The following is a 14,084-nucleotide window of genomic DNA, read 5'->3' on the forward strand; positions in this document are numbered from 1 at the left end:
TATTATTATTTTTTTTAAATTTGTTAATGTATTTTGTATCCCCAATGAAATATTTCTTATTTTACATGATTTTAGACTTTTCCTTGCTATTTAAATGAATTAGTATTATTGCTCTGATTTAATTAAATTACAGTTTTAAACTGCATTATCAGTAATCTACAAGCTATGTAATGTACTTGTAAAAATATGTAAAATTTTACAGTGCATATTTTTTGATATTTTAATATGAAACGATATTTATTTTTAATACTTCTATTTTATCAATATATCTAATCATAAGATATTATGCATACCTAATTAATTCTATTTGCTGATTAAGTAAAGTAGAGTATCGTTTATCAGGGCCCTGATTGACCTAATTGCCCATTGAAATAAATTGAAACCATGATCTTAAAAAAACAATCGTAAAATATATTTTTGTATTCTCTGAAAGAGTTATAAATTTTCTTTTTCCTTGATGTCTTCGAAAACCGAGACCCCTTTTCTGTTCACTTTAATTCATTCCAATTTCAATCAGGATAAGAGGTTGGGGTGGCCAATTTCTTTTTTAAAGTTTTTGAGAGTGTTTAAATAGTTTACCAGTTTAATTTGCTTTTGAAACATGCTGGAGGGTACCCGTTATTTTGAAAACGCTGTAGGTGTTTTCATGTGTCTCTGAAAAGAGTAAAAAAGTAGTCATTATTTCATGTAAAGTTTTAAACTTTGTTAAAGGAGTGAGGAAAGGTAAAAACCATTACCATTAGCTCTTGAGTAAGGTATTTATACGTAAAATATATCAGATATTTAAAAAAAAGGCAATAACAGCATTTTGATGTTTAGACGATTCGCCATCGTAAGCTTCGGAAAAGTGAGAAAAATAATTATCTTTAAAACACTGCTAACGCCATTTTTTAAAGTTCCCAAATTATCTGGATTTTTAGTAAGCAGAATTAGCTTAGATCTTGACTCAGATAATCAGTACTCTACTGTAATGTTGTACTGTAATTGTACAATTACAAGGTCTTGATCAATTAGATTTCATTGAATATTAATTATTTATTAGTATTTTTAGTAGTGTCAAAAAACTAGAGTGCCAAAACAATACAAAACATCTACAAATAAAAGTTATTTAGCTCTTAGATATTTATACATATTCTTGTAGTCTCTGGATTAAACGCACACGTTTGCTAGTCATTGCTTAAAAATACTGTAGTTGCGTTTTTATGAACTGCAGTAGGGAACCGATTATCCGGAACGATCGGGACCATTGCTATTCTGGATAACTGATTTTTCCGGTTTTCTGAATCGCTACAAAAAGCCGTTTGTTTTATTGTAAAATCCAACTAAAAAAAATAATATTTGGAAATAATCTTAAAAAGAAGAAAAAACGAAGTAATACACTAATGATTATTTCCAAAATGATAGTAAGGTAAACATCTTTCCAAAAGTAAACATCTTTCCAAAATTTGTTGAATTTCGTTTTGGTTTTCCGGTTTTCTGATTTCCGGATAGCGGGTTCTGTACTGTACTTCAAATATTATTCAACACACGTATGATGTGTGTTTGCTTTGTAAAAATGCAATTTTTAAAAATGTGTTATTCAGTGTGTGTTTTGTAATTACTGTCTGTATTATACACAGCTCTTGTCAACATAAAGTAAGAGTTTTAAATTAATATTAAAGTAAAAAAAATATTTTTTTTATCAAAATGTAACACATTTTGCAGAAATAGGTGAAAATAAAATTTAAAAAACGCCGGTTTAATTGCTGTGTGGAATCAAAAAGCATTCCTGATATTTTTGAAATTCTTTTGGAAAAAATGGTTATTAGGAACCTTTCCATTTGTATCATCCCCCTAAGGGGATTTGGCTTTTTTTTTCCGGTTGCCACAGGTTCTTATATCCTGAAGTACTCTAGTGATATATCCTCTTTCAATTTCGAGCAATGTGCACTGCTATATATCTATAAGTCTTAAGTTTAAAAGTTTAATATAGTTGTTCATAAACCTGAAATTTTAAATTTTCAGTTAATAGCCAGTGGCTATTATTTTAAAAGGCTATTCTTTGTCTAATGACTTAGCAGCCACTTTTTTTTCAAACTTAATGAGTTGGCAACTGATAGGTCCTTTCTTTTCATTCAATAGCTACTTTTAGAAAACTTTTATTTTTGCTTGGATAAAATTTTATTTTGAAAACAAAATTCATATTTGTCACAAAATTCATATTAATCTATGGCCATTAAAAAGTAATTCAACAGTACAAATATAAATGCATTAAAAAATTTATTTAAACATAGTAACTTTAGAGAACTTAATTTATAAAAATATTTAGAGAAGCAAAGTACATTTGATGTATACATTACGACTTTGAAATATATGAATTGTTAAAGAACTCTCTTTCCTCATAAATCTTTTCAAGACAAATTAATGGATTCTGCAAAACTAAAATTTTGAATGGTGACAATGAACATTTTAAGAAAAATTCTATTTTTCAGAGTCTTTTTCTACATTGATGTACTTTTATCATTAAACGATTTTTTTAAAAAAAGCAATGAGAAAAAGTGACCGGTTGTTTATTTAAGTCACCACTTTTTATTTTCTTTTTTAGTTGACTTGCCAAGGGGCGAGTGGTTATTTTCAGGTCTGATTGTTTGTTTTTGATATTTGCAGTACTTATTGATGAAATTTTATTTTTGCTGTTATATATTATTTTGTAATTTTGGAACTGTTTTATTTTTTATAGTTATTATTTCAATTTGTAGTTTTAGAAATGACATATAAAGTATATTAAAGTATGACAAGTATAATCCAGACCAGTGAGATTTAAAATTTTAAGTCTATTCCGATTAAGTAAAATTTTCAATACATGAATAACTAAAATATTTTAAACTTTAACAGAGATTAAAATTTTTGTTAAAAAAATAAAACAATGCTTAATTTAAATTTTCCTTTTGGCACCAACAGTTCAAAAGCTCTTATGGATAGTACTATAGTGATATTCCCTTTATTCTGAAAAAGTCGGAGATGTGGCCAGGGCTGTGCTCCATGCTTTCGGTCCCATTTGAATTTGCACTAGTCAAATGACAACAACAACATCAAAGTGATATTTTTTGTGTTTTCATGCATTTAGATAAAAAAATTAATTGAAAACCCTTTTTTTAAATTTAATGGTATGATTGTTTTGAAAAGGGATCATGTTAATTTTTGTATTGTATTCTATGTATAAAAGTACTGTTCAATCGTTACTGTTTTTCATTCTCTACAATACAGTATATTTTGCATTGCTATCAATTGTGTTAACGGCTGTTTAAACTTTCTTATGGTATTCAGGATCTTTTTTTGACCTAATTAGCATGTAATATATCTTAATAATTCAATTTTATAACAGTTTATGAAGGTTAAGAAAACTAATTTGTTAATTGGGAATTGCTTTTCAGTTGAATACTGTGGTCTCTTGTGAAAGTGACTTTTTCACATCTCTGGTGAAAAAGGACAAATAAGAAAAACACTTGATTAGCACTTTTCTTTTTCGTTTCAAATATTTCCTATTCAGCAGCAAAAACAAAAAAAAGAACAAATATATATATATATATATGTAATAACAGGGCTACAACCCTGTTATCAGTGTTGTATTTAGCTTGAAATAATGCAGTCGTAAGCCATCTGACGTTCTAAACAGGTTTATTTAAAGGTAGGCTGGTATTGATAACAGTTCACGTCCCCACTACTGCAAAGGAGGGGGAGTGGACAAGACTCTGGACAATTCCAGAACAGCTTATCAGGATCACATCATGATGAAAAGGACATGCAAAACTAGCGTTCTTACGTTTTATACCAACACAGATTTGAGGTAAAAAGGCACACTTCGTACATTCCTTGTAACCTTACGCATTAAGGAAAATCATTTACTGCTTCCTTATATGGAAGTGAAANACAGTATTTGTTCGAAAATGTGATCATTATTTTCAAAACGAATATATTGTAAAATTTGTATTTGATTAAAAAGTAATAAGAAAGGAATATTTAATGCTCAATAAATAGCAAAATAATTAATTAAATATATTTCTTTACCTTCTATATATAAATATATATATATATATATATATATATATCACCCCTGAACAAAATTTTTAAACAATAGTTGTTATCTCTGAAGATGGCAACAATAAATTATGTTAAAAAACTTCCTTCTATTATAAGTTGGTTTCCAAACTATAGAAATAAAGTATTACAGAAAGGGTCAAATTAAGGAATGAATCTCTTCAAAGTATCACTAGGAAAATGTTTTCCTCAATATTTATTTAAGAATTTCACCCTCTTCCCTTTAAGAATGATATTATATGAATGATATATAATGGCCATGAATTGATAGTAAGTTGCTTAACACTATCTCAAATTTATTATTTCATTTTGCATTATTGTTCACAGATTAGTCCAGGGATGGGCAAACTATGGCCCGCGGGCCAACTGTGGCCGGCCGGAAGGTTTTATCTGGCCCGCAGACAGAGTTTTAACTTGCTGATCCGTGGCGAATATAAACAATAAACAACCATTTTCTTGTCTACTTTGTTTAAAGCTATTTTTGTTCTTTCTTTTTTAACTAAGTACTGATGACCTTTTTACTTTCTCTATTTTTGTTCTACAAAACATAAATTGATGGAAATAGTTAGCACAGACAGCTTCAATTGGTAAAATGTTAAAAGCAGAAGTTCTTTATAGAATAACCATAGATTGGCTCCAACGATCGTTTGTCTTTCTCGAGGAGCAGACATACGGAATCTAATATAGGTGAATACTTCACATGTGGCAGACTGCACATTTTAAGTTTCCAACGAGCGGATTTTTCTGCCTTCGCGAGTTCTAACATTATTTATTGCGTATGGAAAAATTTCGCACATACAATGTCATTGTAAATAATGGTGAAATTATTAAATGTATAAAATGGCTACTGCTTTTTTCAGTTATTTGTAAAAAATTTTCACTTCAAAATGGCAACTAAAAAACGCAAAGTTGATTTAGAGTGCCATGCGTTCAATTATGAATTGACTTCATTTTATTTTAGAAATTAGAATTTTTATGTTAGAAGTTTTTACTCATCCCACCGAACTTTTTTTTCTCGATTTTTGGCCCTCGACCAGAAAAAGTTTGCCCATCCCTGGATTAGTTGAATAGATTAATTTAATTATTGGAGTACTAAAAATTTTTCCTTATGAAACATGTAATGATTGTTTTTTCTTTTAAAAAGTGGTAAAAATACATTAGCTTCTACTCAATGAGTAATCCATTGTATAAAATTTATAATTATTTGCTCTATTAAAACAAGCATAATTTTATCCGACTACACATGTACTAATTATTAGTTTTGTATCCTTCTCAAAAAATTGCAAAAATGCATTATTTTCTACTCTGATGATTCTTTGTCTAAAATGTATGATTATTTAATAAAATAAGAATCGTTTAGTACAATTAGAGATTTTTTTTCTCTAACTCAACATTAACAAAAGACCACGGTATTCTGAAATAAGATTCTAAAAGCAAAAGACTATTATATGTGTGTTTATTTGTTAAGAATTTATTTTAATAATTTCTCTCAAGATTTCTGTTTTTACGAAGGCATAAATAAATAAAATAAAATCTCATTAACTCTTCTGGTTGAAAATCTGAAAGTGCTGCTGCTATTTCCATTGATCTTCTAAAGACTGTCTCCAATAAGGTTAATTTGCTGAAATATTGTGACTATACTAATGTTGATTTTGAAGCTTAATTAATTGACTTTACCTTGGGACTGAAATATTCAAGAAATAAAAAAAAAACCCAGCTGGAATTATAAAGATTATTGTAAAAAAAGGTATAGTGCAAGGCATGGATAATATAATTTGTGTATTTTGAATAATTGCATTGTTTTAGCAGTAGGATGCTCTTGTCTGTGATGTACTACTAACCATATTCATTGCATTAAAATTGCTTTAAATATTTCATTTAATTATATTTCAAATATTTGCAATTTAATAATGTAACAGCTTGCTCTAACACATGGATGTCAGTTTGAAATTGCTTATGCTATCTTTATGTGTGACATTTAGAACAATTTCATTTGATATTTTAACTTTTTAAGAATTTTAGGCTTGATATTTAAATTCATATAATTTTCTAATTGATTAGTGTAGTATAAATGCTTTTCTCGATTTACTGTAAAACAGTTTAGCTCTAATATTGCGTTAACAAATGGTCCAAATTAATATTTTTAAAATCCCGAAGAAAAACTTGCTAATGCATTTCTATTATAATACTCAAATAATTTAGAAAGTTAACAATTTAATAACTTACTAATACAAGAGATAAATCTACAGTTATTCAAGAATTAAGCTGTGATAGTTTCTTAAATATACTTCTTATGAGTGAAAAATATCAATGAAACTTAAAACTCAAGATTTTATGAAAAGAAATGTATAAAGTTTCATTGATTACTATTTTAATTATGTTAGATGATATGTTATTGTGAGAATTTTTGAGCACATGTTTTTTATGTGGATTTTAATATGATTTATTATTTTATATGAAATTGCTAGGTAAGGGAAAAACTGGCATTTTCTATTGTAGAAATAATAGTTTTTATTATTAATTATCATTAGCAGAAATGTATGTTGGATCTAATTCTAGTTATAAATGCCTAAAATTTCATTTATATATTTGTATTATCGATTTTCCTTTGAATAGAATGTAATTTATCAACTTCTTATTAGAACATAAAACTAGTGATTTTTATTTAACATAACAATTATATATTTTTAATTTAACATTAAAAATATTACTTAGAGATTCAAAATTATTTTTGAAGTTTCTGTATTGTTTCATATTAAATTTGATTATTTTTTTCGATTTTTAATTTCTGAAGTAGGTTTTGGTGGTATTGAAATAAGATTTTAAAAATAATAGATAATTCTGTCAAGGTTTTTATTCTGTGAGCAATATTTTAGTAACCTCAAGCAATTTTGCAATTAAAAAGTATTAAATTAAAATTTTAGCTAATTGTAGACAGTTATTTTTTATATTAATTCCATTGAGTTAATTTTTAATTTATGAATCAATTTTTTATGTTTTGTGAGTAAATTTGTANGTATTGAAATAAGATTTTAAAAATAATAGATAATTCTGTCAAGGTTTTTATTCTGTGAGCAATATTTTAGTAACCTCAAGCAATTTTGCAATTAAAAAGTATTAAATTAAAATTTTAGCTAATTGTAGACAGTTATTTTTTATATTAATTCCATTAAGTTAATTTTTAATTTATGAATAAATTTTTTATGTTTTGTGAACAACTTTGTACAGTAGGGAACCGATTATCCGGAACGATCGGGACCATCGCTATTCCGGATAGCTGATTTTTCCGGTTTTCGGAATCGCTACTAAAAGCAGTTTTTTTTATTGTTAAACCCAACTAAAAAAAAAAAAAAATTTGGAAATTATCTTAAAAAGAGGCAAAAACGATGAAGTAATACACTAATGATTATTTCCAAAATGATAGTAAGGTTAACATCTTTTAAAAAAGAAAGAAAAATCCTGAAATCTTATGAGGGAAAAAAAAATTTTATTTTTAAAATTGGCGGGAAAATTTATCGAATTTTGTTCCGGTTTTTTGGTTTTCCGGATAGCGGGTTCTGTACTGTATTACTCTTATCAAAGAATCTTGGTAAAGTAAGGATTCTAAATTGTACTTGACATTTTGAAAATATCAATCACTAGTTTTTTGTTGTTGTTGCCCTGCATGAATTATATAAGCTTGCTTATAGATGATCATTCAGCATGCCATAAATGCATTTAGACGCTTTTTACCTCCTGCACCTTAAAACAGCATTTGCTATGTTTTTTTCAGGCTGGACGGCAAAGAGAAGAAGAAAGAAAAAAAGAAGGGCCTCTTCTAAGAGAGAACACGAGAGAAAGAGATGGAGTTAGAAAACAAAAATGTTAAAAAGGTTGACTGTGCCTCTGTTTACCATTGTTCGCTTTTGTGTGATGTCTTCTTCGTGTGTCGAACCCTTCTTGTGTTTGTGTCGCTGTTGGACGGTAAATGCAGGCCCAGGACACAAAAAAAGACTTGCTCACACCGTTTTTTTTCGCCAATTACATAACAGTGGATTTGAAACGCTTGTACATTTTTATTTTGCAGAGCATTAATTGCATTTTTATCCATCTGTATATATTGAAATTCTCATTTATAAATAACATTTTTATTTGGAGAAAGTAATTGCTGTGCATGTAAAAATGAAAAGGATTATTTTGCTTTAAAAAAGCTGGCATTTGTGTTTGTTATAGACAAAGCAAGAATGAATAATAAATTTAGGTTTAACCAAATGAAGTTAATTGCTATCAATCTTAGTTGGTATAAGTATTCCACCCTTTAATTGACTAAAACCAAGTCTTAACCGATCCTAGTCGGTTAAAGCTCATACCCCAATGTCTACAATCTTTGTTATTATCTGAACAATAGCCTTTAAACATCAATGTAACGAATCCTGATATCACAATCAACTCAGAGGGTCTTTAATCTATCAATTAATAATTTATTGCTTTATCATAATATATTACTTAGGCTTTAACTGACTAGGTTTGGTTAGACTTGGTTAAGGCCCTTTCACTGGCTAAAACTAAGTGTAACCGTTCCCAGTCAGTTAAAGTTCAAAGCCGATATCTTTAATATGTGTTATTATTTGAATAATAGCCCTTAAAAATCTGTAGTGAATTCTAATATCATTTGAAACTCACAGGCAAGGGTTGTTTATGTAATAGTTAATGATTGCTTTATCATATGTAACATACAACTTGGGGTTTAAACTGACTATGATTGATTAGACCTATAGGGTGGCCATAGTTCAAGGAAAAGTTTGGGAATTTTATCATTCTAAAAATTTGGAAAATGTCAGGAGATTTAATTTAAATACCCTTGTTATGGAAAATCAGTTAGTTTGAATATAAAGTATATAAAAGTCGATATTTTTTCAAATAATAATAATAAGTAAATAAAATTCCTTGTTTTCAACTTGAAAATCAAATATAACAATTTTGAAATATATTTTTTCCATACGAATGAAGCTTAAAATTTAATATGAGAATTTTGTCACAGTTACAAAATCACAATGGTTACTAATTAACAATGTATGATATGGTTACAAAAATCGAGAAAATTCTTTAAAATCAGTCTGAAAAGTCGGATTTTTTTTCTGAGTGTTTGTGACTCACTGTCTTGTAAGTTTTAACTGGTTAAAGGCGGTAGCATTTGAAATTTTCTTTGAACTTTAACAAGATAGGATTAAAAGGCAATTCTTAACTTTTATTTCTTTAAACCTAGTTTTATCTTTTTATTCTTGCTTTATCAGTAACATATCTACTTGTGAAACAAATATGCATTTTTTTTTATAGAATTGATTCCATTTTATAAGTGATTCTCTCATTAATAGTTGTATAGGAACAGTATTGAATCTTTAATCTCTTATGCAATTACTACTTTTAAAGAAAGGTACACATTTAAAATTGAAAGTTTCTCAACAATGCATTTCCTGTATCTCATCTATGTAAGATAGGATTGATTCATTTTTAATATATTGTAGGCATTTTAACTGTTATTTCTTTTACTTCCTCCTATTTGAAAGTTATTAGTGTTATTTATTTATGTTTCCCCCCTGTTTTACGTACATCGTTTTCTTTTTACCATTTAAAATTGCTAATGAATTGATTGAGTACTGATTGCAAATTTGTATCTATTTATATGAAGAACTTTTGTACCTTGTTCTCATATGCAAAAGACTGAAATTAATTCGACTTAACCGTGACTGTCAGCAAATAAAATTTTTTTCATGTTTTGTAGAATGATTCATTTTTCATTTTATTTATTTTATTTTATGGTTTTCAAAACCAGTTGAATTTACTTTTAGAAACTTTATAGAAGAAGCAAATCTGTAACATATTTACAATCAGGGCCTGATCTCGAAAAGGGGGGGAATTGTTACTTTAAACCAAATTTACATGCAGTTTAATTATGAAGTATTTTTCAATTATTTATAACATAAGTAAATTGCGATATCTTGGTAAATTTTAGCTTAAACTTATTTCAATTTTTATTAAGTTATATTTCTAATAGACAATTCTTAAGGAAAAACGCAAATAGAATATATTTAACATTTAGAGGCCTATGGAAATGGGGGCTTGAGCCTCTCAAGCCTTATGATGAATCAGGCACTATTTACAATTCGATTAATATCTTTAGGAAAAGAACCAAGCTCAATGGCTAGTTGTCTTTTAATAACTTACATCAAGAATCGAAATTTCCCCGTGTCAGCTTGCCAATAATGACAGAATATTTAAAGCTGGCGGGTGTGTGGCAAATAAAAGAACCAGAGCGGCGAAAGGGGCTCAGGGGAAAGGCGTTCGCCTTCCAATGATAATTGGGTTCGAATCCCAGCCATAGCTGATCGATACGAATTCCGCATCCGGCTTGCACCGACCACAATCTTTACGTAAAATATCCTCTGGTAGACGGATCATGGGTTAGAGTCCCCTTGCCGTCAGTCTAATCGTGGGAAGTTCTCGTGGTCTTCCTCACCATGTAACGCAAATGCGGGTTAGTTCCATCAAAAAGTCCTCAACGAAGGCAAATTTCTCCTAAGAATTGATCCAGAAGTTCCCTTGTCTTCAAGGCTACGGAGTTCAATATTAGTAGTCGTAAATCCAAAAATTGGGTCGGCTGTTCAGTGACGGTTATGAAATAAAATTAAGGAATCATATTTCCCCCAGATTTTGCATTTACGTTTAATAGATCAGGAGGCTAACTGGAAACGTTTAAGACTGCTGTACTCAAAATTCACAAAAATGAGTTGCTCAGGATGCATGTAATCTACCTTTACATCTGCAGACAGATAGATCTGCAGATTTGTAAAGAGATATTGAGCGTGCTGATTGCTGAGAATTTCTATAAATGAACCTCACCTCCCCTATAGCGTTTGACCTTATGCCCACATTTAATAAATGGTATTTGAGTGCCATAAGTCAAGGTATTCAAACGAAGAGTTAAAAGAAAGGATACATTTCTGATAGTTTTCTTATTTTCATGACTTGGGATGATATTGAAATCTTGTGACAACAGCTTTTTAATTTAATATTGCGCCTCGCCTGTTGTAAATTTCTTTCGTTTAATTCAATTCTTAATTTTCACGTGGCGTTTTATATTTAATAATAATTCTTTTATTAATATTTAAATATTTCTTTCAGAAAATTAAACTATGTACTTTAAAGAAGTTGAAAATCAAGTGTAATAAAATACAATTCACGATTTTTACTAACTGGAAGAACATTCCTACTGAATGTGGTTTGAGCGTCCTTTTTTTTATTTTTTAAAATGTACCAATCAAATTCTCTATTACTAAATGTATATTTTAAATTAATTTTTATTTTTATGAAAAAGTGACAAAAACTATTGTGGGGAAATATTTTGTAGTAAAATAAAAAGTTTGTTTTCAAAACGCGTAGAAGTCATGTTAAGAAGTATAATTTAATATTTTTTTAATTAAATGAGTTTCGATTTAACATTATAAAGAAGGTACAATTTTCATTAGACAATTAAAAAAATTTATGTTAAAATTTTATTTATTCAATTAAACAAATGCAGGATTTTGAAGGACATTAGGAAATAAGGTCATGAATAACTGTCGATGACGTTATAGTACGGTGTCATTGTCCTTCAATGTGTTTAAGGATCACCTGGGTTTCGTAAGAAATTAATCTAAAATATGTACCTTTGGAAAAAAGGAAACTAAAAGCTTCCACTTTTTTAAACTTCAATTTGACGCTTGTAACCCTCTTTTACTTATAGTTTATTTTAATAATGATTCGTCAGATTTTAATGACATTTTTGTTTCTTTCCTGCATATATATTTTACAAATAAAGTTTCTATTTTGGCATCATTATGTTTTGAATAAAAGGATATATTAAGGACGGCGATAACACTTATTGGTCTCGATATAGGTTGAGTAGTTTGAACTTAGGTGTCAGTATAAATTTGTTCAACATCATTTTTTAACCGAAAAAAAATTGTGTATGGCACATAAAATATATCAATCGTGTTGATACTTTGAAGAAATTGTGATTCAAAAGTTATAATAAAAAAAAATAATTTTGTGGACATTTATGTAAAATGAAAAGCAAGATAATATAAAAGTATGGTGAGTTAGTAAAACAGTTATTAATGAACGATTGAGCTTGTAAAACTAAGCGCAAATGGCGCTGCAGGTCAAAATTTACCGCATGACTTCCAACTGATTTTTATGCCTAAGCTTTAAATAATATTGTGCCATCCAACAGGGCCGGATTAACCGCACGTGAGGTCCAAGGCCATTCAAATTTTTGGGGCCCTTAGATTAAATTTTTTTCTCTCGTATATTTTTTATTTATTCAAATATAAAAGTATTTATATATCTTTTCATTTAAGAAAGCATATTTAAAATAAATAATAATAAATTAAATTTTACTTTATTTTGTTAAATTCGAACTAAAAAATAATCATAAAATTTTGAACAATCATTGTTTTTTTTATTTTTTTCAAATTTATTTTCAAAAAATCCATTTTAAGGGGGTCCTTAATCATTGGGGGCCCCAGGCCATGGCCTAGTCTGGCCTAATGGGTAATCCAGCCCTGCGGTCGGGCGTTGTATTGCTGAAACGTAGCGTTATGGAGGCCTCGAAGAGGAGGCAGAGCAACTGACCCTAACACATCAGAAATGTAACGGCTGCTGTTCAAAGTGCCAGCAATGCGAACAAGAGCTGATCGAGACGTGTATCCAATGGCATACCATTACTCCAGGTGATGGGCCAGTATCACGATGTCGAATGCAAGTTGCCAATGGGCGTTGTTTTCCACGATATCACCAAACACGGATGTGGCCATCATGATGATGCATACAGAACCTGGATTCGTCTGAAAAGACGACGCTATGCCATTCCAGATTCAACGCCTGCGTCCAGGTTCGTCGTTGATCACACCATTGGAGGCGCTCATGTCTGTGCTGCAGCGTCAAGGGTAGCCGAAGCCATGGTCGCCGTGCAGACTGTCCATGCTGCTGCAAACGTCGACGAACTGTTCGTGCAGACAATTGTTGTCTTGCAAATGACCCCATTGGTTGACTCAGGGATTGTGAGGTAGCTGTACGATCCCTTAAGGCTATGGCTCCTCTTAAGGCCATGTGGATAACATGTCTGTCTTCTCAGCTGTTAGTGATGGGGGCCCGCTGATCAGTTCCATATGACGGTCATTTTTCTACCTAAATATTAAATTTGCAGCCATGCTGACGCTCAATGTACCAAGCAGAGTGGGCAAGGCGGGTGATCGCCCTGATTACCAGGTAAGGGGGGTGCTGAACGAGACCCAGATTTAATGATCTGTAAATTATTTATTTCCTTCTTTTTTAAAATATTGTTCGCTTAAAAAATAAATTTATGGGTTATTTTTTATTAATTGTATATTCTTAGGTTAACTTTTTTTTTTATGGTCAACGTTCTCTAAGTAAATTTTTTTACTAAAGATGGAAAGAAGATGGCTGTGGCAGAAAAAAATCTTTTCTTTTAAGATTTAAGGTTCACGAAGCCATTCAACAAACAGGTCAATATTCTCAAAAGGTAATATCCTCGCAAGAGAAAAAAGGAGTGACCTAGACCATGAGTCAAATTTTGTNTCATTTTCCGGGGGTTTGTCACGTGGACTATGAGTCAAACAGGAAATTCCTTTCTTATCTTAGATAGTCGTTTATAACTAGTAATTTTTAATAATACATATGTACAAAAAACAATTTTTTTGAACCCCGATTTTACGAATGACCCCGATTTAAGGAATAAAATTTCCGGTCCCGATGAATTCGTTAAATCGGGGTCCGACTGTATATATAATTGATAAATTTTTTATGTAGACTGCATTTTTACCTAGTGCTCTCGATCAGTAAAATTATGGTTAAGCAATGATCCAAGATTCAGAAAAAGAAAATGAGAGTTGAGTTAATAAAAATTTATCGGGAACAATGGATTCCTGTAATAACAGAACTAATTGAAGTGCCACTTGTAATCATAC

General features: G+C 29.7%; 1 protein-coding gene across 12 annotated transcripts in view; it reads left to right on the top strand.

Moving 5' to 3' along the window:
* LOC107457025 (septin-7) overlaps positions 1-14,084 on the top strand; it is an 83,689-nt gene that overhangs the window by 67,078 nt on the left and 2,527 nt on the right. For 11 of the 12 annotated variants that reach the window (XM_043052066.2, XM_016075061.3, XM_071182648.1 and 8 more), the window contains one exon: positions 7,850-9,833. The exons of the other annotated variant lie outside the window; for it this stretch is intronic. In XM_043052066.2, coding sequence (XP_042908000.2) covers positions 7,850-7,898 — 49 coding nt within the window. In that variant the 3' untranslated portion in view covers positions 7,899-9,833. Of the gene's footprint in view, positions 1-7,849; positions 9,834-14,084 lie in introns of those variants that run through there. 12 annotated transcript variants of the gene reach the window in all.

This window comes from Parasteatoda tepidariorum, chromosome 6 (genome assembly GCF_043381705.1).
Source record: "Parasteatoda tepidariorum isolate YZ-2023 chromosome 6, CAS_Ptep_4.0, whole genome shotgun sequence".
Lineage (NCBI taxonomy): Eukaryota > Metazoa > Arthropoda > Arachnida > Araneae > Theridiidae > Parasteatoda > Parasteatoda tepidariorum.